This window comes from Canis lupus, chromosome 16 (assembly GCF_011100685.1).
Source record: "Canis lupus familiaris isolate Mischka breed German Shepherd chromosome 16, alternate assembly UU_Cfam_GSD_1.0, whole genome shotgun sequence".
Lineage (NCBI taxonomy): Eukaryota > Metazoa > Chordata > Mammalia > Carnivora > Canidae > Canis > Canis lupus.
Window position 1 is genome coordinate 24,362,130 of NC_049237.1, and position 27,584 is coordinate 24,389,713.

Genomic DNA, 27,584 nt, shown 5'->3' on the forward strand with positions numbered 1-27,584 from the left:
TGATCTCAACCCTGAGATCATGACCAGAGCTGAAATCAGGAGTCCAGTGCTGAAACGACTGAGCCACTCAGGTGCCCCTTTGCTATTTTTTAATTACTGCTTGAACATCAGACTTGTTGGTTGTTTGGATTATTGAAGTAGGAACATATACATGATGTCCACGTCAGTTGCTCATGGCATTGGAAGGACAGGATGCTTAAAACAAGTATGATTAAATTAAAATGCCATTTGTTTTTTTAAAAGAAAAACTTACAAAACGAAGCAAGATGCCCTTGAGCATTGTTATGCTTACCCTGTTTATTATTTCTCTGTTGAGAAGATGGGATAATATATATTCTAGAAATTACAGTGTGTCTATAAAACTATAGGAAGTTGTGAATTGGCATTGAAAGCTTTCTAGGGACGCCTGGGTGGCTCAGCGGTTGAGCGTCTGCCTTTGGCTCAGGGCGTCATTATGGAGTCCTGGGATTGAGTCCCACACCAGGCTCCCTGCATGGAATCTGCTTCTCCCTCTGCCTATGTCTCTGCCTCTCTCTCTGTGTTTCTCATGAATAAATAAATAAAATATATTTTTTCTTTTTTAAAAAGAAAGCTTTCTAGATCTACTAATTTGTAAGCACCTCGAAGATAAAATATTTGTCTTTATATTGGTCACAGGCAAATATTGTTTTATGAGTGACAGTAATCTGTGAATTTAAGGGAAGAAGGGCTTTATATTCACTTACAAAGTGCCTACTGTATGTCTGACATTGTTAATCACTTGTAATTGGCCATTAAATGCTACTGTGGTGTCTGGAAAGTTGTGTAGTTGTCTCCTGAATCATCTGTCCTTGTTTTCCAACTCTGCTTTTCCCCAGTACACAGAGGCTGTGGATTATAGTCCTGCTTACGGAGTACACAGGCTGCCAGCTTGAGAGGATTCTCATTTGCACAGCAAAAATTTATCTGACCTCATTGGACAGATTATTTGTGGGTTTTGATATGCAAGTGATACATCAGTAGGTTTTTATATGTCTTTGTGATGACATTGGTGGAGAACCTCTAACTTTGACTTGGCATTTTCTAGCCTACTGTGTTATATTATATTATGTATCTACATTAATGTCTTCGCTCCTGTAGTGGTTAAACCATTTGAAATAGATTCTGGAGGCATACAGTTGAGGAGTAGTGGAAGAATTATGAACAGTGATTCATCAGCTAATTAAAGAGACCTGAACCTGTAGTCTAACCTAATCCTGAACCAGTAACTAAAAGTGAATTGCTGCACAGACCAAAGTATGTTATTGGATCACACTCCGTTCCAGCTTCTGCTTCAGTTTCTATCTCCCTTTTGTGTGAGGATGCTTATCTTCATGAGAACATCTCTGGATTTCTGTTTTTTTTTTTTTTTTTTTTAATGTATTGATAGATTGTTTTGCTAATCTGTTCTCTCTGTCCCACTTTATCCTTTTCTTCTTTCTTCCTTTCTTTGCTTCTCTTGTCCTCCCTCCCATCTGTCCTTGTATTATTGCTGTGATTTCTGCCCCACCCAAACAAAAACAAAAGCTGATTGTGCTTTGGATTTGAGGTATATTTGTTATTTACCTTTGTATTTCTTAAAAAGCTGGTATCTTGAGACTTTTCTCTGTGTATGTTTTAAGAAAGAGCATAGCCCCTAAATCTCAAGCCAAAAATCTGATTCTTTTTACTGGTATATTGCCTGGAATTGATTTTTCTATGGGATTTGGCCCTGGATACCTATAGCCTGGGTATAGGTAATTGTGAATAGTTTGTATTAACTGATTACCCAGTAATGGTATATGGGACAGTTTGGTAGGAAAACTAACTATAGCGAAGAGACTGTATTAGCATGTTTGACATCTCTTTTTTCCTGCGCGTTACATGCAGTCCAGTAGCAAATCCTTATGGCTCTTCCCTTGGTAATTTACAGCTCCCAGCCACATCTGGCCCCCATCTTTTTGTGAGCTAAGTATGTTTTTTACATTTTTGAATGATTGAAAAAAAAAGAATATTTCATATATGTGAAAATTGAAATTTCAGTGCTCATGTAAAGTTTTATGGGAGCACAGCCACACTATTTATAGCTTCTTTAATGCTTTTAGCAAAGTTGAGTAGTTGCAACAGAGACCTGTGAAGCAAATATTTACTGTGGGACCCTTTGGAGAAAAAGTTGGCCAAACTCTGCTGTAGAGGAAATGCAGAATCCATCCACTACTCATTTCCTTTACTGCTGCTCCCTGGTTCAAACTTCTTGACCAAACTCTTGCTATTGCTTTCTAATTATCTTCTTCCTGTTTGTGTCCCCTACATCTGTACAGCTGGAGGAGTGGTCTTTGTAACAGATAAGCCAGCACTTGTCACTGCTTTGCTCAAAATCATTTAATGGTTTGCTGTCTTGTTCAGAGTAAGTGTGGAAGGTAAAAGATTATTTATAATGGCCTACAAAGCTCTAGATGAAGGATTGGAAAACTTTTTCTGTTGCAACAATGGAACTCTGCTGTTGTGTGAAAGCAGATATAGCAATATGGAAACAAATTGACATGATTGTGTTCCAGTAAAACCTTATTTACAAAAACAGATGGTAGATTAGATTTATCCTATAGGTTGTAGTTCTCTGACTTCTGCTCTAGATAGTATGAAATACTCCCCAAACCCTTTCCTTCCTATGTATATATATTTCCTCGTTTTATTTCCTACTATTCTGTCCCTCCTCTACTATCCATCAGCTACATTGATTTGTAAGAACATCCCTGCCTTAGTGCATTTTGCATTTGCTGTTCCTTCTACTTGGAACACCTTTCTCCCAAACAGTATCTATTGAGTACCTCTTATGTAGCAGGTGCTGTCCTCAACTTTTGGAATATATCTGTGAACAAAATATAAAATCCCACATGATACATAGTTTACATTCCTTTGTGTGTGTATGTAGACAGTAAAAAAAAAAAAAGGTAAACATACAAAATAGAAGATAGAGTATTTTATGAGATAAGTGCAATGGAAAAAAATAGAATGTGCTGAGTGAGGTCTAGATAAAATGCTATGTATGCAAAGAGCTGGGTGGGGGTGGGGTGGGTGGGTGTCTCCAAAGGAAGTATTTGCAGGGCGGGTTTAAGCTAGCACATTGTGAGTGTTCAATAAGTATGAAATGAATGAATCTAGGTGAACTGATAATCCATTGACTTATTCTTTACCAGTGTATTTATAGCATGCTTATCACCATATTTATTTATTGTTTCTTAATAAGAAATAGGTTATTGGGCAATAAATTGCGAAGCAAAGGAAGAAGTTCATCATCACTAAGTACTCTTCAAGATGATTTTGTTTCTACTCAGACCAAAAGGATGGTTAAACTGTATTTAGGAAGATAGCCTGGAAGAAAAGTGATGTTGTGAAATGATTGAACAGGAGAGAAGAAAAATAGGCTGTACTTAAATATGCATCTAGTCAGTGACATGGATGTACAGTTTCTGTTGCCAGTAAGGGAGGCTACTCAAATGTTCCTCCCCTCATCTGTCACTCTTCTCTGTTTCCCAATTCAAAATATTCTCAAAACAATTGATTTAGAGCAGGAGTCAGCAAACCTGACCCTGTTTGGGCGCCAAATCCTGCCTGAGACCTATTTTTTATATGGACCTTCTTCAGCCAGTTTTATATTTTTAAGGAATTACTAAAAAAATAGTAATATGCTCTAACTGATACAGACCTGATGTGATTTGCAAAACTTAAAACATTTCCTTTTGAACTTCTACAAAAACAGTTTGCCATCCTCTGACTTACAGGAACCTTCTTGATTGTTTCCAGGGTAGAAAGATACTTCTCTATGGTGGTCTTCAGAAATAATAGAACTTTACAATTGGAACATGTGATCCATCTCACTTATTTTATAGGTTTCATTGAGACAAAGCTACATCAACTTTTTGGTGTCATACAGCTTTCTAGGTATAGAGCCTTAGTCTCCAGCTAAGTATTTTTTTATGTAACTTTTTTCACATCAGTGATGAGTGGTATTCCCTCTTCTGTGAGATCTTGGCTAGGCAAACTATCTTCTTTAAGCCTTAATTTTTTAATCTGTAGGACAGAAATTGATAGTATAGGGTTTTTGTCGTGATTAAATGAACTAACACATATAAGGTACTAGCATACAGTTAAAAATACTTCACAAAAAAAATGCTTCACAGATCAGAGTTCTGTTTTGTCGTGGTGTAGTGAATAGATTTCTGATGCTTAGGAGTCACTGGTCATTCCCATACACATAATATATTTTAAGGGATAGGACCAGGAAAGAAACATGTTTCTGTCATCTAGAATTATTATTTTATTTTTTATTTATTATTATTTTTAAAGATTTCATTTATTCATTCATGAGAGACACAGCGACATAGGCAGAGAGAGAAGCAGTCCCCTTTCAGGGAGCCCATTGCAGGGCTCGATTCCTGGACTGGAATCACACCCTGAGCTGAAGGCAGACTCTCAACTGCCGAGCCACCCAGGTGTCCCTTATTTTATTTTTTAAGGTTTTATTTATTTGATGGAGAGAGAGAACAAGCAGGGGGAGTGGCAGAGGGTGAGGGAGAAGCAGGCTCCCCACTGAGCAGGACCCTAAGATCATGACCTGAGCTGAAAGGCAGACGCTTAACCCTGCCGAACCACCCAGGAACCCTTGTCACCTAGAATTTTAACTCAGACCTCTTTTGTATCTTGAAAAGTAGTTAAGAGATCTAACTATTACGGTAACGTTGCACCTCATTGATTTTTGGGGGGCTTAAACAGTTTTTAGAACATCATTAAAATGGGACATTTTGTTCCAAGTTGTAAACAATTGATTTACAAACAGACTTTTGAACAAAATTGGATTTCAGATTGAAGATTACTTCCCTAAAGAGGTTAGGCAGGAGAGATTTTTGGTCATTTTTGTTCTGTGCATTTTTAGTGATAAAATTGTGGGGAAGCAGAAAGGGAAAGACCGAGGGAAGAAAATGGAGCCCCTCTGGGAATTCAATCTAGTGTTCCAAGGCAGTCTTATTTCTACGGCATGTTGATAGAAATGCTGGGCAGTTATTGAATGTTCAGAATGTTAGTTATGAATGGATTAGTGCCGTTTCAAAGTTTACCTAGGTCTGTGAGGGTAAGTATGTTAGGAGATTGGGATGACCATCATAATGTCCACCTGTCTCCCCTTCCACCTGTCTAGATGAAATAGGGTTCGTAAATTAATATCAAGGACAATTTTGAAAGAAAGTCACAAAAGGACTAGCTAGCACCCTTGGTTAAGATAGGAGCAATGGATCATATACCTGTTGCTGTTTAAACGTTTATTGAATAAAAGAGTTATTGTGCATGTGTATATGAGCATTAAAAAAACAGTAAATGACAGTTTACTTCCCTTTATAATGCTACATTTATTTATTTATAAACTTATACACAGTGTGACGCCTTTTTTTTTTTTTTAGTTTGTTTATTTGTGCAATCTCTATACTGGGGCTCAAACTCTCGAGCTTGAGATCAAGAGCTGCATGCTCTACTTGACTGAGCCAGCAAGATGCCCCAGTGATGTATTCTTTTTGATGTATAGTATAATGAATTTTGACAAGTTGCATAGGGTTATATAACCACCACAGTTAAGATTATCTCTTCCCACCACTTTGCTTCTTGCTACCCTTTTGCAGTCATATCCAACTTCCCTCTTCCCCTCAAGCTGGCAAACTATTTAGCCGCTGTAGCCCTTATAGTTTTGCATTTTCCAGACTATCCTGTAAATGAAATAACATCTATAGCCTTTGGAGTCTGGTTTCTCTCATTTAGCATAATGCATCTGAGATTCATTTTTGCTGTGCAAATCAGTATTTTGTTCCTTTCTATGACTGAGTAGTATTCCATTGTATAAACAACCAGATTTTGTTTATCTGTTCCTCTGTTGAGGGATATTTGGGTTGATTTCAGTTTTTGGCAATTAGGAATAAGGCTGTAATATGTTAGTTTCTTGTGGTTGCTGTAATAAATTGCCAACCCAGGTGCCTTAAAGTGACAGACATTTATCCTCTCACATTGCTGGAGGCCAGAAGTCTGATTATCAGTATTCCTGGGCTGGAATCAAGAACCCCTCCAGGGGCTCTTCCAGCTTCTGATGGCTCCTGGCATTTCTTGACTTGTACTTCAGTCTTTGCCTTGGTCTTCATATCATGACTTCTCAATCTCCCTTTGTCTCTTTCTTATGAGGATACTGTGATGGGGTTTAGGACTCACCTGGTAATACAGGATAATCTCTAATCTTAAAATCCTTCATTCAGTCACATCTTCGGAGGCTCTTTTCCAAATAAACATTTACATTTCGAAGGCTTAGGAGCTGATATCTTTGAGGGCTGTTATTCAGCCTACTACAGTAGGTTTTCATCTCACTTGGGTAAACACCCAGGAGGGGGATTGCTGGGTTATATACGGTAAGGATATATTTAATTTTATAAGAAGTTCCAGACTGTTTCCATACTGGTTATACTGTTTTGCATTCTTATCAGCAATGTGTGAGAGTTTCATTTGCTCTGCATCCTTACTAACACCTGGTGTTATTTATTTGAGAGAAAGAGCAGGAGTGGAGGGGAGAGGCAAAGGGAGAAGCACACCCCCTACTGAGCAGGGAGGTTGACTCAGGGGCTTAATCCCAGGACCCTGAGAGCATGACCTGAGCTGAAGGCAGATGCTTAACCATCTGAGCCTCCCAGGCGCCCCCTCCAATTTGATGTGAACAAAACAAATTCTTGATTCCTCTTCATTCTCCCCGCCCCCCATACCAGTAAATCCATCCCTTATCAAAGCCAGAAAACAAGGTGTCCTTTTTGATTCTTCCTTGATAATCCTTAAAGGAATTGCCAGCCGTTTTCCATATCTAGACCATCACCCCTGCTTACTGTATTGTAATCACACTGCTCTTCTCTTAATTTCTTAATATACTGAGCTCTTTCTCTTCTTGAGACCTTCACACATGCTGTTCCTTCTGCAAGAGGAGCAAAGTTTCTCTTGTATTAGGGCTTGGTTTCAGGGTTGCTTTACAAAGGTTCTTTTTCTAAAACAGGTGGCTCCTTGTTCATTTCCATCTCTTTACAAGCTTCTTATTGTTTCAGAGTACCACTTAAAACAACCAAGAGTCATTTTATCCTCCTTCTTACTTGGATTTTGTCTTTTGAACCACTAGACTATATAAAGTGCATTAAACATTAGCTTATTTACCTTTGTATCTATAGTTCTGGTACAGTATGGGGCAAGTGGTAGGCCTGTGAAGATTTTTGAATGAAGGAATCAAGAATGCATTTCTCCAGTTGGTCCAGTTTGGGTTTAGTGGCCTTGTGGGGGTGGGGGTTGGTGGATGGACAAACACAGTAGCCACTGTTAATAGGCTCCAACTGAACCTACATTAAGATGCCACACCTAATGTTTTTTGGAAATAATAATTCTGTTATTAATCATTATACTTGTTAATATTTTTATTTGAATAGAAATAATATAACTCTCTTGTTAAGAGTTATCTGTAAGCATAGGTCTAAACTCAGTTTAAGATTTTTATTGAAAACAATAGCACTCTTTTTTTCTAGCTATGTAATGCAGTGGATTGAGTGACATGCTATGGGCCAACCAGATGTTTTAAAGCATCAATAATGACATTTAATTTTCATGTTGCTCTCTTATGCTTACCCATGGAGGCTTCTGCTACTCTCTTAACCAGTTATGGGAAATTCATGACAGAGGGGTCTGGAGTCAAGAATGTTTGGAGACATAGTAGAGAACAAAAAGCTTATAAACTTGGGTGGAAATGACTGGTTAAGTAGTGAAGGTTAGGATGATTATATAATTTGTCATCTAAACCAGGTTGTTTTTGAAAGGGTGTGTCAGGAACAGGTATAAACCTGGTCTGGTTCCACAAATCTCATTGAGGGGGAGGTGATAATCAATTGTTGCAGGATAGGGCTGTCTGAGTCTGAGGGCTTTTGTATTGGAAGGAGACTTCTCTAAAAGTGTATAGGAGAAAGGCAAGTACACTCTAGGCTTTCATAAATCCTTTTGGGAACTAAATGTAAACAGAGCCAAGAGTAATATAGATCAGTCCTAATTAATAAATATAATTGCCTTATGGATAAGGTTAAAATCCTAGAATCAGAACCTAATTATCTTTTACTTTCCCATTGGAAACTAGTATTGTGTTTAGCTGTCATGTTCACTGAAAGAATATATGAGTTGTCTGATACACAAGCTTCTGGCCTACTGTCAATAAAATGTTATTGAGTGTGTTTTTGCACTAGTGTGGAAAGATTTTCCCAGGTAAATTCATACTCTCTTGCCATTTTGTCCCATAGGTAGTTGTAGTATATACATTTGAGAATAGGTTGGAAAGATGGGCTTTAAGATTAGTTTCAAACACATTTGAACTCTTACATTAGGGAGATAGAGTTTTATGGTCAAGAACACACCACAGAATTTTGTCCTCCTTTTTTAAATTCCAGTCTTGGATTGTTAATGGGAGCATTGTGATTGAGATTAATAGCTGTGACAGGATGTAACAAGATTGACTCAATAAAGATAAACTTAACACTGCAGAATTGGGTTTATTATTTTTTTGTTAGGTAAATGTGTGCTTTTTAAAAATGAGACTGCTTTTGACAAGGATGCTAATTTCAGATGTTTTGAGAAAACCAGAAAAAAAAAACTTTAAAGATTTTACAAAGAAGGGAAAACACATATGTACACGTTAGTCATCTTAGGGCCACCTCATGTTACCTTTTCTATGAACACACTTGTTATACCTTTCCTGTATTTTTTTTTTTTTTAACTCTCTTGCTAGGTTATATACACATAGAATAGTGCTATGTATATGGTTGTTTGGAAAGAATCAGTTACTGTGAAGTTTCCTGAGATAATGGCATTATAAATAATATTTCAAAATTTTAGTCTTATGTAAACTAATAATGCTTTTTTATGTTTTAATTTAGAGTCCTTTATAGTCTCCATTTTATTTCATTTAATCAAGTCAGACAGATTTAGTTATTGTTATCTCCACTTTATGGAGGAGGAAAGAGAACCAGTATGGGTACCTGGTATATATGTTCAACAACCAATTAAACTAAACTCTGAGAGCATTATGTTAAAGGTGAGGGGTGATATGTGATTTGAGGCACTTGGTATAAAAAGCAGTCTTGCATGGGATATATGCATGCAGAGTCATACACTGTAGAGTTTATATTAAAAGTTATTTTTCAAGGTAAATTATTGTGTAGGTATTGCTTTATTCACTTTTCGTATTGCTTTATTCATAATTTTAAAACCTTAAGACCTTATTAATCAAATTTAAAATGCCTTCCCTTTGTATAGATTTTCTGGAATTGTACCAGTACAGTTGCCATTAGCCACATGTAGCTATTTCAATTAATTATAGTTTAAGAAAAATTAATGGTAGCTGCATTTCAAGTATCTGGTAACTCACGTGTGGCTAGTGGTTACCATATTGGACAGCACGTATGTAGAACTTTTTTTTTTTTTTTTTTAGAACCTTTTTATCACCACAGTAAGTTCTCTTAAAATATCACTCTTCTTCTTCTTTTTTTCTTTTTTTAAAGATTTTATTTATTTATTCGTGGGAGACAGAGAGGCAGAGACACAGGCAGAGGGAGAAGCAGGCTCCATGCAGGAAGCCTGATGTGGGACTCTATCCTGGGACTCATGGGATCACGCCCTGAGCCAAAGGCTGACTGACGATCAGCCGCTTAGCCACCCAGGCGTCCCAAATAGTGTTCTTAAGGACAGTATTAAAGAAAATACCACTTGAAGACAGGTTTTATTTTTATTTATTAGGCTTTAGAATTCTTGTAGTTAAAGATGTTAGCTTTAGATTATATATCCTAATGAGAAGAGCTTTGTGATTTACTCTCTGTGGAGTAAGCTTGTGTTCAAATTCAGCCTAATCTTTTATTAGTCTTTTTGGCTCTATTTAAATCAGTCATACTGGGTTGAGGAGTAATTTGGACCTAAGTAACACAAAATTTGCAAATACATATTTTAGATCGTTAATGCTTAATATCTTTTAACCTTAATGTTTAATATCATTTTCCTTATCAATGGAATGAAGATAATGAGATAATGACTACATGAAATTTCGATTAATTGACTGAGGTTTATGAAGTTAAAAAGTTGAATCCTGATGAACCTCCTAGTCCCAGCAGAACTCTTTGCTCTGTTTTGAAGTTATCTCAACTTTGGCTCTCCTTCTTTAGACTTAGCCCTTAAAGTCAGGACTCTTGAGTTTAGTGCCTCATGGAACAAGTGTGTACTTGTTAGGTAGTTGCTTTGGACCAATCACTGTGTTAACATTGTTTGCTAATTCTTTTATGACTATCCTTAAACTAGATTATGAGCTCCTTGAAAGTAGGAAATCCTGTTTTGTATGTAAAATACTTGTAGTTGTAGAAATTAAGAACAAAAGAGACTTTAGAGGTAAACATGTCATATTTTTAATTTACCAATGAAGAACCATGACAGGTTAAAGTTATTTTCCCATCATTGGATGCCCATCTAGTCCATCTAGGACTAGAAAACCTGGATAACCTTCTATCAAGCCATCTCAATTACTTGATTGTTAAATTTAATTTTAAGGAAGTCCTAAGCAATACTGTTGGTTGAAGACTGTATTTTGTGTTATAAACTATGTCAATGTAGAACAAAGTTATTTATAACTCCTGATTTCAACACATGATATTTCCTGTTTGTTTCTTATGACACATTCTTAGGGGCAGATTGTATGCTATTTTTGGAGATGGAGCATTTTGATATTGAAAAAGCATTTTTCGTTTTTAGACTAGAATAGATTGAGTGGTTTCTCAGGTTAAATAAATGCTCAGGGTCTGTATTTTCATGTATTGGACTTGGTAATAGTAACTTATATAATATGTCATGGGGTTGGAGTGTCCATTTATAGAAACAACTGTTTCTATGAGCTATGAATTTTAATCTCTATTTTTATATTCCATTTACAGTTTCAGTTTCAGTATTACTATTGTGTACATACACACTCACAGAGTACTAAGAATAGCAAACTATCCTGCTACAGACAAGATGTAATATTCTGAGGTACCTGAACTATTTCTTAAAATTCATTTTCGTTCCTTATAGTCATTGGCAAAGTGTCATCGGATATTCATAAGGTAGTTGTTATTCAACAGGATACTTTTGCTTCTCAGGAATATTATTGGTTTGCTTCTGTGGTAGCATATGCTTGTAGTTGGGATGGGCCAGACCAACTCAGGCTTTTTTGCAGAATACTGGTTGTTTCCCCATGGGGTTAGAATACTTTCCTGCCTCCTTCCTTCCCCTAAGAACTGAAATCAATTTCAGAAGGGAGTCTTTGCTTGTGAATCAAGACTTTAATTATAGGCTTTCTTCTTTTGAAAGGCAGTTTCCTTTTTCTGCAGTTCTTCTTTGGGTGGAGTGCTGTGTGTGTGTGTGTGCGCGCGCGCGCGCGTGCGCGTGTGTGTTTGTGTGTGTGTGTGTGTGGGGGGGGGGGGTGTATGCGCACGCGCACGACCCTGCTTTTAGCATTTGGATCTGTGCAGCACGTTGGCTTTCTAGACATCCTTTGTATAGTAACAGCATGTGCGGAGGGGCTGGCAGCCTGTAAAACAGTATTTTCTCCTCTTCCCCCTCCTCTCAACCTCCTTCCCTCCCTAGATTTGGTGACATTACATAGATAAATGTGCTGGCTAGGAAAACAGCAGAAGGAATTGAGTGTCTGCCAAAAATTTGCAGCATGAAACCAAACTGGCTGCTTCAGCCTCGCTTTCCTGATCTCTTATTGTGTGTGTGCAGTCTACACTTGTCAGGGCTTTCCTTGTTGAGTGTTACGTCACGATGTTCTCCACCCTCATTATACTGTCTTTTCTTTTGAAAAGCTACTGTCCTCAGGCTTCAAACTTCAGGCTTTATTTATAATACTGTTATGGTGGTAATATTGAAGATGAAATATATTTAAGTCTGAAAGAGAAATTTTAATTTGATGTAATATTGACATAGGATATGTGTATATACATGTGTGCACATGTGTTTCTTGGCAGTTATTAGGCTAGTGTAGAAAAGGTACTGGTAACAACCTGAAATTATTACATTGCTTTTAAAAAAATCTTTCTGTTCTTCAGGAAGAGAGACGTTTTTCTCAAAGGACTTTGAAGACAGCTTAGAGAAGTACTGATTTTTAACTGTTGATCAGGATTGCAAATAGACATTTCTAGAACAGAAGTGATTTTGTTTATTTACTGTATGTTGAGTTAAAGAGGATAATATGCGATCTTTAAATTTGGGATTCTTATTTTCAAGACTGCTGATAAAGTTGAGTATCTAGACTATTAATTATTTAAGAGGAAAAACTTACTTTTTATTCTGTTCTATGATTTGGTGAGACTGCTTAAATCCATGTCTAAAGAAAAAGTTTTAGTTATTAATTAAAGCTTTATATAGCCCTTAAAAAAATAAGATAAGGTCCTACTTCTTTTTTTCTGAATCCTTTAGATGCCTTGTAGTTTAGTGAAGCATAAATCTGAATAGGTTCATTTGGGTGCCTTTAACTACACTATTCTTATTGCATTTGTTCCTTATGTGCTACTCTGTATTGTAATGTATTTTACTTTTTTTTTTTTAAAGATCTTATTTATTCATTAGAGACAGAGACAGAGAGACAGAGAGAGACAGGCAAAGACACAGGCAGAGGGAGAAGCAGGCTTCCCACAGAGAGCCTGATGTGGGACTCCAGGATCACGCCCTGTGCCAAAGGCAGATGCTTAACCATTGAGCCACCCAGGCGTCCCTGTAATGTATTTTTAATGCATATATTTTATTTTTACAATTAGGCTATAAGACCCAACAGCAGGAAACCAGTCTTGTTACATCTTGTTTCTCTAGCATCTAACTCATGTCCTTATATCTGAGATAGTATGGGTAATAGTACATGGAAATAATATTAAAAATGAGACTAGAGTGAGGTGATTTCATTAGGTGACTTAGTCATCTAGGGCTTCCAAAACAGAATACCATAGACTAGATGGCTTAAAAAACAAGAATTTTTTTTCTCATAGTTCTGGAGGCTAGAAGTCCAAGATCAGAGTGCTAGCATCCTTGTCTTGCAGATGGCCACCTTCTTGCTGTGTTTCATATGACCTTTTCTCTGGGCATGCAGTCCCTCCCCCCCCCCCCCCCCAATGTCTCTTCTTCCTCTTGTAATATATCAGGCCTGTAGGATTAGGCCCCCCACTCTTGTGACCTCACTTAACTCATTTATTCCTTAACAGCATTATCTCTGGGGTGCCTGGGTGGCTCAGTCAGTGAAAGCGTATTGCTTTCAGCTCGGTTCATGATCTCAGGGTCCTGGGATTGAGCTCCACATCAGGCTCTCTGCTCAGTGGGGAGTCTGCTTCTCTCTCTCCCTCTCTCCCTGCTTATATGTGAGTGCTCTTTCTCTGTCTCTCTCTGTCAAATAAATAAAATCTAAAAAGAAAAAACAAAAAAAAACCCCTATCTTTGAATATAGGATTAGAATTAAAGATTAGGGCTTCAACATATGAATTTGGGGGCAGGGGAGGATACAGTTCAGTTCATAACACTGAAGATAGAATGCCAAGTTACTGAGCTATCAGATACCATATCAGTCATGTTACAGTAAGGTAAACAGAAACTGAGAGAGTGTAGCCCAATGAATTGATAAAGCAGATGTTGGGAGAAGTGATAAGCTAAATGGGAGCATTGAAGTGACAGAGGTAATAACTTCCTTAAGCAGCTACTACCTCTAGAGCTGGAGGAAAAAAGAAAGAGATTGGGGTTATTAGAATCTAGAGGCTTTGTGCATGGTGTAAGAGGATGGTCTAGTTTCATTCTTCTGCACGTAGCTGTCCAGTTTTCCCAACACCATTTATTGAAGAGACTGTCCTTTTTCCAGTGGATAGTCTTTCCTGCTTTGTAGAATATTAGTTGACCATAGAGTTGAGGGCCCATTTCTGGGTTCTCTATTCTGTTCCATTGATCTGTGTGTCTGTTTTTGTGCCAGTACCACACTGTCTTGATGATCACAGCTTTTTAGTACAACTTGAAACCCGGCATTGTGATGCCCCCAGCTCCGGTTTTCTTTTTTCAGTATTCTCCTGGCTATTTGGGGTCTTTTCTGATTCCACACAAATCTTAAGATGATTTGTTCCAGCTCTCTGAAGAAAGTCCATGATATTTTGATAGGGATTGCACTGAACGTGTAAATTGCCCCAGGTAGCGTAGACATTTTCACAATATTAATTCTTCCAATCCATGAACACGGAATATTTTTCCATCTCTTTGTGTCTTCCTCAAACTCAAAATGGATAAAATGTGAGACAAGAATTCATCAAAATCCTAGAGGAGAACACAGGCAACACCCTTTTTGAATTTGGCCACAGCAACTTCTTGCAAGATACATCCATGAAGGCAAGGGAAACAAGGGCAAAAATGAACTTGGGACTTAATCAGGATAAGAAGCTTCTGCACAAAAAAAAAAAAAAAAAAAAAAAAAAAAAAAGAAGCTTCTGCACAGCAAAATAAACTGTCAACAAAACTAAAAGACAACCTACAGAATGGGAGAAGATATTTGCAAATGACCTATCAGATAAAGGGCTAGTATCCAAGATCTATAAACAGCTTATTAAACTCAACACCCAAGAAAGAAACAGCCTAGTCATGAAATGAGCAAAAGGCATGAACAGAAATTTCACCAAAGAAGACATACACATGGCCAACAAGTGCATGAGAAAATGCTCTGCATCACTTGCCATCAGGGAAATACAAATCCAAACCACAATGAGATACCACCTCACACCAGTGAGAATGGAGAAAATTAACAAGACAGGAAACAACAAATGTTGGAGAGGATGTGGAGAAAGGGGAACCTTCCTCTTGCATTGTTGGTGGGAATGTGAACTGGTACAGCCACTCTGGAAAACTGTGTGGAGGTTCCTCAAAAGAATTAGAAATAGAGCTACCCTACGACCCAGCAATTGCACTGCTGGGGATTTACCCCAGAGATACAGATGTAGTGAAAAGCTGGACACCTGCACCCCAGTGTTTCTACCAGCAATGTCCACAATAGCCAAACTGTGGAAAGAGCCTCGGTGTCCATGGAAAGATGAATGGATAAAGAAGATGTGGTCTATATATGCGATGGAATATTACTTAGCCATTAGAAACGATGAATGCCCACCATTTACTTTGATGTGGTTGGATCTGGAGTATATTATGCTGAGTGAAGTAAGTCAATCGGAGAAGGACAATCATTATATGGTTTCACTAATACGGGGAATATAAAAAATAGTGAAAGGGATTATAGGGGAAAGGAGAGAAAATGAGTGGGAATAATCAGAGAGAGTGACAAAACGTGAGAGACTCCTAACTCTGGGAAGTGAACAAAGGGGTAGTGGAAGGGGAGGTGGGCAGGGGGATGGGGTGACTGGGTGACAGGACCGAGGGGGGGTATTGATGGGATGAGTACTGGGTGTTATACTATATGTTGGCAAATTGAATTCCAATAAAAAATATACACTAAATAAAAGAACCTAGAGGCTTAGAGGAGGGGCCCCATGGAACTTGGATTCACACCTTTGAGGGGGTATCACTGCTTGGCTGCTTTTAAACCTTGTAGAGGGGCCCCACAAAGTTTGAGATGCAGGCCTCCAAAAGGATATGTTGCTCTGCTGCTGCTGCTGGTACTCCTGAGGGAGCATGTTGAGGCTGGTTCTGAGAGAAATCAGTTTTCTGTAGGAAGCTGAAGACTGTCAACAATCGCTTTTGCTGGGAGAAAGGACCCTTACTAGGTGACTCTGGCAAGAAGAGCAAAAGGGTCTGGAGGGAGCAATTCCATTCTTTTGTCATTTTTACCTTCTTGTTTCCTCCTAGTGTTCCCTATTGGTGGAGCCTAATGGAAAGGTGGCTGACAGAAGAAATGACATATGCATTCTGAGCCTAGAAACACAAAGCAGAGTAAGGGCGAGCTTGAAATTGAGAGACAGCAGCTTCATAGCTGGCACAGATACTATTGGGAGTACAGACTCTCTGAAATCAAGTTTGGCAATATGTATTAAACATCTTTGAGATGTGCGAATCTTTTAACCCAGCAATTCCAGTTCAAGAAATATATCCTAGGGAAATAATCCAAAAAGTGAGGAAAGATGTATGTTCAGGATGTATGATAAAAAAATTAGAAGTATTAAATGCTTATCAATATGGGATTGGTTAAGTTATCTTACAACATATAGTGAAATGTTATATAGCCATTAGAAAGATGATGCTGATTTGAATTTATTGATGTGGAAATAAATTTAACAAAAAACCAGATTATACAGTAACTTAATGTGGACCTATTTATGTGTTTTGTTTTTTTGAAAAAAAATGTATATAAGAAAAGCTGAGAACAACCTATATAAAAAGAGAGCACAGTGCCAGGTTGAAGAATACAGGGTCTGGAGTCAGACAGCCTAGGGTTGGTATGTGGGGTCTGCCACTTTTTGGGTAAATTAGTCTTTCTGGGGATCTGTTTTCTCATCTGGAAAATGGTGATAATAGTACATACCCCATAGGGCAGTTGTTAGGTCTAAAAGTGTTAATATTTGTAAAGCATGTATAACTGCTTCAAAAGCTCACTAATGTTAGGAGTATTATAGGGGAGGAAGAGAAAGCTTAGGAGATAAGTTTACTGTCTTTTTTCCCTTTATTTTTTTTAAGTGGCCTCCACACCCAGCATAGACCCCAATGTATGGCTTAAACTCATGATCCTGAAATCTGGATCTGAGCTGAGAACAAGAGTCAGAACTCAACCTGCTGAGCCACCCAGACATCCTTAGTTACCTAATTTTTAAAGTGAGAATATCATGATTTTATAATTAGGATAAACAGTAAAGCTTTCTTTCTTTCTTTCTTTCTTTTCTTTTCTTTTCTTTTCTTTTCTTTTCTTTTCTTTTCTTTTCTTTTCTTTTCTTTTTTTCTTTCTTTTCTTCTTTCTTTCTTTCTTTCTTTCTTCTTCTTCTTTCTTCTTTCTCTTTCTTTCTTTTCTTTCTTCTTTTCTCTTTCTTTCTTCTTTCTTTCTTTCTTTCTTTCTTTCTTTCATGAGAGACACAGAGAGAGGCAGAGACACAGGCAGAGGGAAAAGCAGGCTCCATGCAGGGAGCCCGACGTGGGACTTGATCCCGAGTCTCCAGGATCATGCCCTGGGCTGAAGCCGGTGCTAAACTGCTCAGCCACCCGGGCTGCCCAGCAGTAAAGCTTTTCTATTGCAGCTGAAAATGACAAAAAGCTGGCAAAGATTCTTCACTTCTGGAAATTCTAGAACTAACTCCAGGATGCTTTATTAGGTAGATTGGCATTTCCCACTGCAGCCTAGATGAAGATGACAACTGAGGCTTGTCTTTTGACAAGCTCCTATTCCTTGTGGGAAAACTTCATTCTTTCTCAGGTCCCTACAAATGCCCAGGGACATGCATTTTTATGGTGCTTCTGACTAGGTTCCTGATGCCGCCATCTTTTGCCTTGGTTCCTTGGGTAGGTTCCTTCTGTTCTGCTTAGAACCAAACTTACTGCTGTGAATAATGCTGCTCTTTGAAGAAGGCAGGAGAACATCTGGTCAATTATATAGATAGAAGTTTAAATCTTGCCACACCATATTGTTAATAAATAGTACCACTATTTACCAGTAATGGAAACTCAGCATTTTCCATCTGTAAAGTCAGTCAGTCTGTTCCTTCTTTCCTCTCCTCTCCTCTCCTCTCCTCTCCTCTCCTCTCCTCTCCTCTCCTCTCCTCTCCTCTCCTCTCCTCTCCTCTCCTCTCCTCTCCTCTCCTCTCCTCTCCTCTCCTCTCCTCTCCTCTCCTCTCCTCTCCCCTCCCCTCCCCCCCTCCCCTCCCCTCCCCTCCCCTCCCCTCCCCTCCCCTCCCCTCCAAAAAATGAATTGACTTGTAGGTTATTTACTTGAGTGACTAAGTTGAAACTATTTAGTACATTAGGCTTAGAATACCTGACCTGGAATAATTTCAATCACTTTTACTAGTCATTACAGCTTTTTTTTTTTTTTTAAGATTATTTATTTATTTATTTATTCATGAGAGAGAGAGAGAGAGAGAGAGAGGGAGGCAGAGACACAGGCAGAGGGAGAAGCAGGCTCCATGCCGGGAGCCTGACGTGGGACTTGATTCTGGGACTCCAGGATCACGCCCTGGGCTGAAGGCAGGTGCTAAACCGCTGAGCCACCCAGGGATCCCTCATTACAGCTTTTGATAATGATTTTTATCTTTGGTAGAATGAGTATACAGTTGACCCTTGAACAACACAGGTTTTGAACTGTGCAGGTCCACTTATATGTGAATTTTCTTTTTGTTTATTTCAGTATGGTGGTATAAGCATATTTCCTCTTCTGATTTTCTTTTTCTTTTTAAGATTTTATTTTTAGGTAATACCTATATCCAACATGGGGCTCAAACTTATACCCTGAGATCAAGAGTCACATGCTCTACTGACTGAGTCAGCCAGGTGTCCCCCCTTACCATTTTCTTAATAAGATTTTCTTTTCTTTAGCTTATTTTATTGGAAGAAGTATAAATATACAAAGTATGTGTTAATTGTTCATGTTATTGGTGAGGAGTCCAGTCAACAGTAAGCTCTTAGTAATTAAGGTTTTGGGGAATCAAAAGTTACACACAAATTTTTGACTGTGGCAAGAGGTGGGGTTGGAGGGCCAGAGCCCCTAATCCCTGCATTCAAGGGTCAAATGTATAATCTTTTTTGAAGATCTCTTCTAATTCCAAACACCATGATTCTGATAGTAGCAAAACACTGCACATACTATCAGATATGTATCAGTTACTGTTTTTGGTAGGTCTTGAAAAGAATAATGCTATTTGCCAATTTGTTCAAGCAGTTACTTGTTTTAGACCTTAGTTTGGCCAAAATAAATGCCTGCAGTTGCGGTTTCTTAAAAATGCAGTGAACAAGAAGGTCTTGTTGAACATCTTGCTTCTTCTAAACCATCACTTTTATACATTTTTAGCATAAAAAAATATTCCTGTGCTAATACTCCTGAACTCAAGTAGTACTAAAGACTTTTTTATAAGTAGGTAATGTACAGTGTGATTAATATGTCTTGATGCAGTCATGTAGACAACTACCATGTATAGAAAATAAATTAGTCCACACAAAATTTTCATCACCTTGCCTTTTTTGAGATGTTAAAATAAAACAAAATCTTGTCCTGACTTAAAAGGTGGCAGTGATTCCTTAACAAAGATAAGCTTTGAAGGATAGATACACTTTTGAAAGGGGATGTAAGAAATCAGTATTTATCAGATGCCTCTTATGTTTGAGTTACACTCCCATAACTTTATCCTGTTTAATCTTTATGATAACTTGAAAGGTAGATATGTAAATGGTACCATTTTACAGGAAGAGGCTAACTTGGGCAAAGTGATGCCATAAATAGCAGAACTCGGTCTGTCTCTCTGAGCTCTGCTGAGCTGATTCCTAGTGGCAGGGATACAGTGGACTTTGAAGGACCAGGTAAAATAATCTGGAGAAAAAGCATAAAGTGAGATCTCTGGACACAAGTGAATGGATTGGGAGTAGAGAAAGGGGAGAAAAGTAGTTTGGTATATATGATGGAAGGAATTGAATACCAGGCTGTAGGAGTTGGCATTTAGGGTATGTTGTTTAAGTTTTGAGCCAGGATACTAGCTCAATTTTAAAAATAGTGTTTTTTGGAGATTATTTCTGGATGCAATGTGCAGAAAAAAAAAATTAAAGACTACAGGGAGTCCATGTAGAAGATTGCATATGGTGATATGACTCCGAATTAGGGAAAAGCCATAGGTACATAAAACAAGCTAAAATAGAAAGTAAAGGACTGCAAAGGAAATGAGAAGCAGTAATAACTTAGCAGTATCTTATTTGGGTGAATGAAGAGAATGTTATATCACTGACAAAGAGAAAAGTGGTTTCGAAGAACCGATTAATATGGGAAAGAAAGATAACTCTCTACTGTTTCTTAGCATGGAATTTAAGCTCAGCAAACATGCACATTGTAATTTTTGAAGTCACCTCTGATTAGGAAAGAGAAAATTGTCATAGTATCTTGACAAATGGTTGCTTTCTCATTTAAATTTACATTAGTCTATACACATGGTAAAAGTGTAAGCTGAAATTGATCATTACTGATCTAATTATATCATTAACTTATTTCCCCAGTAATCTTCTTGTGTCTAATTGTACAAGTCATTGAATGAACTCATCAAAATCAAAATTCAATTTAGTACCTCTATTAAAATTTTGTAATGGCTACCGGGTTATGTTGGAACTGATTAAAATTATATAAGGTTAAAAAAATTATATAAGGTTACCTTACTGTAGACTATTAATAACAGAAAATAGACTTTTTTCCAGTCCATTCATATTGCTTTATTATTATATGTATTTTGCAAGTGTTTACTTTTGAGGAAAGGATGATCTAAAAAATGTTTAATAAGCCACCATGGAGTGCTTGATAGTATATGGGGTGCTGACAGATTTAAAGAGATTAAATCCTACCCAGGGACAGTGCCTATGAAGATATTGAATCTTGAAGAAGCTTTGAGTAAACCTTTTTTGGAGCTAAGCATGATTTTGCTGTATTTTAATTTCAATAAATGCTTATTTAGTACATACTGCATGCAAGGCGCACTGAAGAGGTGAATTAAGAGATCCAGGGTGATTGCTTACCTAGCGCTGTCTTTTGGAAAAGATCAAGAAAAACTAAATTCTAAACTGTCAGAAAGGATTTGGGAGAAGCAGGAGTTCATCTCAGGCCATTAATAGTGAAAGCATGAAGAACTGGGTAAAACTGAGCCAGAAGGCTTGCCTGACAAGAAGAGATCACTGTATTAGAATGTTCAGCTTTCTCAACAAAGTACAAGCACTTTCTAACAAAGTATTAGTTTCCTAAAGTGAGTTCTCCATGCCTGTTTCCCTTATAATACCAGAAATAACTAATTGTGCAGATAATCCTCTCAAAAGACTTATTTTTGAATTTTTTGGTGTGTAAGTGGACAATGTGAATAGTATTTAATTGTTTTTAAATTATTGTATGTGGGTTTTGTTTTGTATTTACAGACATTTATAAGTGCTTTGAAAATATCAGTACTGCTGCTTTTTTATTGTATCACATTTTTATGTTCTATTACAGTTCTTATCAAACTAGTTAATATCTACCGGGCTTCTTATGCTTTGAATGGTATTTTGAAAACCTGGTAGCATTTGTTTTCCTTGTGCTTAACCATTGAGCATTATTTTGATTTCTTTCACTATACCATGCCTAAGAATTTTCTCCTTTCTAAGCTGAGACTTACCTCCTCTTTATCCTTTGGGTATTTGTTATGTACAACAGAGCCATTATTTTTGCTTTATTATGCGTAATCTCAGCTGAAAATTATTTGTTACAAGTTCTATGAAATAAATAGCCATTGAAGAAAATGAACTTGTAGTTAAATGTACTACACTTGATTGTAACAGTGTGAGAAGAAAAGGGAAGGATAAACAAAGACCTTGGAACCATTAGAAGAATTCACAGGTAGGCAAAGCTGTAGCTTGAAGGAAAGTAAGGAAATAAGTTAGGTAGATAGATATGAGAGGAGCTTATGGTATTTCATTCAGAGTATGCTGGCTGGATCAGATACATAGCAGTCAGAAAGAGATTTTAGTTTGTAACTGAGCAGTACTTGACAGATTTTAATTCTTAGACTTGTCATACTAGAAAAACACTAATGTATAAGGGTAAACTATTTTTATGTACTTAGATTAAAAGGTGAAACCAACTTTGATGTGGGTACAGTGAGAATAAAATGATTAACATTTTTAATTCAGTAGCCAGAATTTGTGATTAGTAATTAAAACTTTTTTCATTTGAGAGGGGTTGAAACTGTATTTCTAAATCTAATTACTGCAGTCAAGATTAACATAATAAGGGATTCCACAGGAACAGTTAAAAGATACAGGCTTTTAAGATGAAGACAGATTAGAAATAGTTGCTTCTCACTGTGAGTTTTGACTTACTACTTAAATCATGCGATGTGAGACTAAAACATACCACTTAATTTTTTATATCATTTAATTTTTTAGTCCCAATTTTTATTACAATAACAATTTACCATTTAAAACATTTTTTTTAGTGTATAATTCAGTGGCATTGAGTATATTCACAGAACTTTGAAACTATCACCACTATCCATTTATAGAACTTTTTCATCATCTCAGAGTCTACTCATTAAGCAGTAACTTCCCCATTCCCTTTCTTCCAGCTTCTGGTAACCTCTATCCTACATTCAGCCTTATGCGTTTAACTAGCTTCTTCATATAAGTGGAATTATATAGCATTTTTGTCTTTTGTGTTATGCTAGATTTTTTAAAAAATGAGTTGCAGTAATTATAGATGAACATAAGTTTTTAACAATGTTTTTATAATTCTTTATTGATATTTTGTATTTAAGGAAGAATGATGTGACCATTATTGCTTAGTTAAGCATCTTTAGGTATTATAGGGAATCTTATATGAATTACGTACTTTCATACTCTTAATATTAACTATGTTAATTTATCTCAATAATTGCCAGTGGCTATTAAACTTGAGAAAATTTGTAGCTTTTAAGAACTCATGTATCTTTATTGCCTGGTAGCTTATGAAATGATCTTTTAGAGGTTCCTGAAGTCATAAGTGTAAGTTTACATGTGCAGTTTTTTCCCTTGAAAATTCTGGTGGTCATAAATTCTAGAACTGATTATTCATTTAGTCTTGAGAGAACTAGAAATAATTACATAGAACAAAATAGATTCTTGACTATTCTTTATGTCAGTGTTTAAGAACAGAGACCAGAAGATAGATTTGAGTTCCTCAGAAAATATTAGAAAATGGAGACAGTGACAAGTGCATAATGGTTTCAAAAAAATTAAAGACAAGTCTTTGGGGAAAAATGAAAATTGGATTTTCAGATTGGAATGTCTCAGGTGGGGCAGCTCCGGTGGCTTAGCTGTTTAGTGCCACCTTCAGCCCTGGGTGTGATCCTGGAGACCCAGGATCGAGTCCCATGTCGGGCTCCCTGCATGGAGCCTGCTTCTCTCTCTGTCTGTGGCTCTGCCTCTCTCTCTCTCTCTCTCTGTGTCTCTCATGAATAAATAAATAAAACCTTAAAAAAGATTTTGGAATGTCTCAGATGATGTAGAAATATTTAAGATATTCTAAATGATTGTGTCTAAAAATTCATTTCTTTCATCGTATAAATTTCATGTAGCAGAGATCATTGGGCAAAATTTTTGCTATTTTTGTTAAGAGCTATTTCCTTTTTTTTTTTTTTTAAGAGCTATTTCCAAAAGCAAAAGTCAAAGTCAAATGCTACTCAGCTTGCCTATTTACTTATCAGAGCATCTACTTTGTATTTGCCTCAATGCTGCCATCTGGTGCTCCTTATGGAGATCTCCGCATGATGCTTAAGGCATCCTAAGGCAACAGATGACACAAGGTGCAGTTTAAGTGACTGCTGCCACAAATCTCCTCCTACTTTGGGAAAATTGAAGTGGGTTGCTGTGGCAAAAATCTTAATTTAGTTATTGAGCCCATGAAATTACTTTGTGAGATTACTTTGTAAACATTAGGGCATTTATATATTATTAAGATGTACATATCTTTCTCAGGCTCCTGCGAACTCATTTTTCTAAGATAGTATTTTTATTATATTTTATAGTTCTACAAGGTAATTTAATTAAGGTATTGAACACTTACTGGGTACATGCTATATATTAGACACTATTCTTACTAGGTCCTAGTCCTGTTCACAGTACCAGGAATACAGTCCTGAACAAACAGATAGAAATCAGAATCTTCTTAGAGTTTATATTTAATGAGGAATAAATAATAAGATACACACACACAATATGTATATTAGTGAAAAGAGTTAAGGGAAAGAAATAAATCAAGGAGGGATATAAATTATTATCGTTGATGAATTGTTTGATGCATGGTCAAGGAAAGCCTTACTGAGAAGGATTAAAGATTGAAAGGATCTAGGGAAGAACATTGCAGGTAAAGAGAAAGTAATTGCAAAGGCCCTGTGATTGGAGCATCTGACTGACTTGTAAAGAAAAAGCAAGCAAGGAAGCTGGAATAGAACGTAAGGGGGAGAAAGCAATAGAAGATGGGTCTGAGAGGTAATTTGTATTTATATCTGGGGGTGCAGATCACATTGGGCCTTGTAGTTCATTTGGCATTTAATCGAGAGTGAAAGCCACTGGATTGGATGGAGGGTTTGGCAGCCGAGTGATGTGCTCTGATTTACGTTTTAACAGATTCACTCTGGCTGCTGTGTTTAATGAAATGTAAAGTTATTTGCTACAAACTTTTTTCTTGTTTTATTAGCTGTAGGAAAAGATTTATTTATATAGATAGGAAAACAGCAAACTATAAGACTACGCTTGGACAGGTCCAAGAACAGTGACTGTATGTTACGTTGCATATCTCTCCGTAGATCTTTAAAATTGTATTCATAGATTATCAGTTGTTAATTATATCTTTGTGATACAGTAAAATTGAAACCAGAGTTTCACTTGGAAAATGTTATAAATGTCTCTTCACTGTCCTAAAATCACCCCAGTACATTTCAGGTTCAAATCTTACAATAAGCCCAATGTAGTTTTAGCCCTTTCTCACTTATTTTCATGCTCATTAATATTTTGGGAATGAGAATGATCTGGAGCATGACTTTTTATGCTCTTAACAGTATTTAGGCATATTTTTAAATCACACAGTCACTAGTAAGTAGTGCTGTTTGATCAAAGAAAAACTCAGTTTTATATTGTAACCTAGATGATTTATTTAGCCACTTTTGGGGGCTTGTATTCTTAACAGCTAAAGTGACTAATGTTATTTTGTTCTGTTATTATTAGTTTTTGTTCATTTTGTTTGATAGCTGAAAAATTTATCATTTTTGTACTTGGTTATATGATGCCGAAGAGTAAACATCTTCAATGTGAAATGTTTAGATTAAGGAAATTATAGCTGCACTGCCCTGTGTTACTGAAAGCTTTCTATGTAATTTGAGTCTGTTTGGACCAAAGTCTGTATTTGACTTAGCCAATATCTTTTCAGCCTGTCTGGATTTTCATGCTGTAAGTATCAATACTGCATGACGAAGTTATGTACCTGAAACTAATATTACACTGTATGTTAACTAACTGAAATTTCAATAAAACATTAAAAAATATCAATATTGTTTGAACTTAGGTAAGGTTGTCATTACTGAGAACAGTCAGCAAATTGTTTTATATAGTGAGTAGGCAAGGTCTAACACTGTGGTCATTTGATAAGTATCAGAATAATTGAGTTAGACTATCTACACAGCTCTAAGTAACCAAGCAGCCAGTTTATCTAAATTGCTACCCTCCTCCCCTCACCAAAATCAATGGGCAGATTTAAATGACCTTAGTTATTTTGTTTTGGGAGAGGAAAAAATCTAGTAATGTGAAGCATTGATTTTATATATATATGTGTGTGTGTGTGTGTGTGTGTGTGTGTGTATAAAACAGCAGTAATGTTACAGGGAATATATAGTAAACTATAGGGACAGTTTTGCTAAGAATTTCTTAGGTAAGATTTTAAATAACACTTTCTGCCACTGGGAACTTTATTTTAGTTCTAGATGGTAAAGACATATTTGAAGGCAGATTGTTAAATAGTTTTAATTTTTGAAGACTGCATTTCCTATGCTGAAGAATAACTATTTTTCAGACTTTGTTTTTTCTTCATCCTGTATGTTTGTTTCCTTAAATGTGATGTAATCTAACTCTGAAAGTAGCAGCAGATTAAACTAGTATTTTGCTATTACTAATGTACATTATTTTTTTTCTTTTTACTAATGTACATTATTTGTAGTAACTGAGTTTAAATTATAATCTGTTCCTGCTCTGCCCGTTAGCTTATTATAATGTAGGCTTCTCTATCTCAGCCACGAATGCAGGTTACATAGGATTCTTTATCTGAACACAACTTGTTCCTTTTTTTTTTTTAATTTATTTATTTAAGAGAGAGTGTGCACAGGTGGGGGAGGGGCAGAGGAGGAGAGGGAGAGAGAACCTTTTTAAAAAGATTTATTTATTTATTTGTTTTATTTATGATAGACATAGAGAGAGAGACAGAGACACAGGAGGAGAGAGAAGCAGGCTCCATGCCCCGGGAGCCTGATATGGGATCCTGGGACTCCAGGACCACACCCAGGCCAAAGGCAGGTGCTAAACCCCTGAGCCACCCAGGGATCCCCCCCCCCCCCCCCCCCCCCCCCCCGAGAGAGAGAATCTTAAGCAGACTCCCCACTGAGTACAGAGCCCAGGAACCCAGCGTGGGGCTTTATCTCATGACTCTGAGATCATGACCTGAGCTGAAATTAAGAGTCAGATGCTTAACTGGCTGAGCCATCCAGGTGTTCCTCAACTTACACCTTTTTAAACCAGACTACTGAGGTAATATAATGTACTTTATGTGTGAAAATGGTATCACTAGTTTAGCACTAGTAGGTCATTACATTGATTTATGTCCATATCCTACTAGTAGACCTACTTTTCCATTTTCTTACCTTATTTTAAAAAGAGGATAGGGTGAGGAGAGACCCAAGAAGAGTTAACACATTCTTTGATCTTCACTGTCTCTAAGATGATTTTTGTTGCTTTATTGAACAAATTCTTCTGACCTGAAGTTCTTCCTATCTACTAATACCATATTTTTGCTTTTTTTTTTTTTTTAAGTGTTTTACTTTTTTTCTGTAGTCAGCTAGAGTGTAAACTCTATGAAAGTTGGGGCTTTGGCTGCCTTCTTCACCACTGTTCCCTCAAATGTCTCTGATAGTGCTTACTGAATATTAGAATTGAAGCACATTTGTGATTTGAGGTTTCCTTTATTAGCTAGGACTTTATACATAGGGAAATAAAAAATTCCACCCTGTGGACCCTGGTGTTCAATCCTTTTACTTCCTACTGGACCTTTATTTTCAGTTCATCAGGATTCCCTTGGTACCTTAACTTCAAACACTTTTTGTCAGCCCCCTTCTGCTTATGCTGCTCAGCCTTAACTTTGTGGCCCATCATTTTAGTTGACCCTTCTTGAACAGCTCAGCACTCTGACCACTGTGTAGTCGAAATTCCATATATAACTTTAGGCTCTACAGAACTTAACCTAAATTGCCTATTGTTGGCCTGAAGCTCTACCAAGAACATAACAATCAATCAGTATATATTTTGTATGTTATATGTATTATATACTATATTTTTTAAAGGATTTTATTTATTTATTAATGAGACACACACACACACACACACACACACACAGAGGCAGAAACACAGGCAGAGAAAGAAGAAGCAGGCTTCTCATAGGGAGCCCGATGTGGAACTCGATCCCCGGACCCAGGATCACACCCTGAGCTGAAGGCAGGGCAACTGCTCAACCACTGAGCTACCCAGGCATCCCTATACTGTATTCTTATAATAATAAAGTAAGCTAG

At 37.0% G+C, this 27,584-nt stretch overlaps 1 protein-coding gene across 5 annotated transcripts in view; it reads left to right on the forward strand.

The window, feature by feature from the left end:
* Positions 1-27,584, forward strand: part of KAT6A (lysine acetyltransferase 6A) — a 114,055-nt gene that overhangs the window by 26,966 nt on the left and 59,505 nt on the right. For 2 of the 5 annotated variants that reach the window (XM_038559945.1, XM_038559946.1), the window contains exon 1: positions 17,406-17,571. The exons of the other annotated variants lie outside the window; for them this stretch is intronic. In XM_038559945.1, the coding sequence (XP_038415873.1) occupies positions 17,518-17,571 (54 nt within the window). In that variant the 5' untranslated portion in view covers positions 17,406-17,517. Of the gene's footprint in view, positions 1-17,405; positions 17,572-27,584 lie in introns of those variants that run through there. 5 annotated transcript variants of the gene reach the window in all.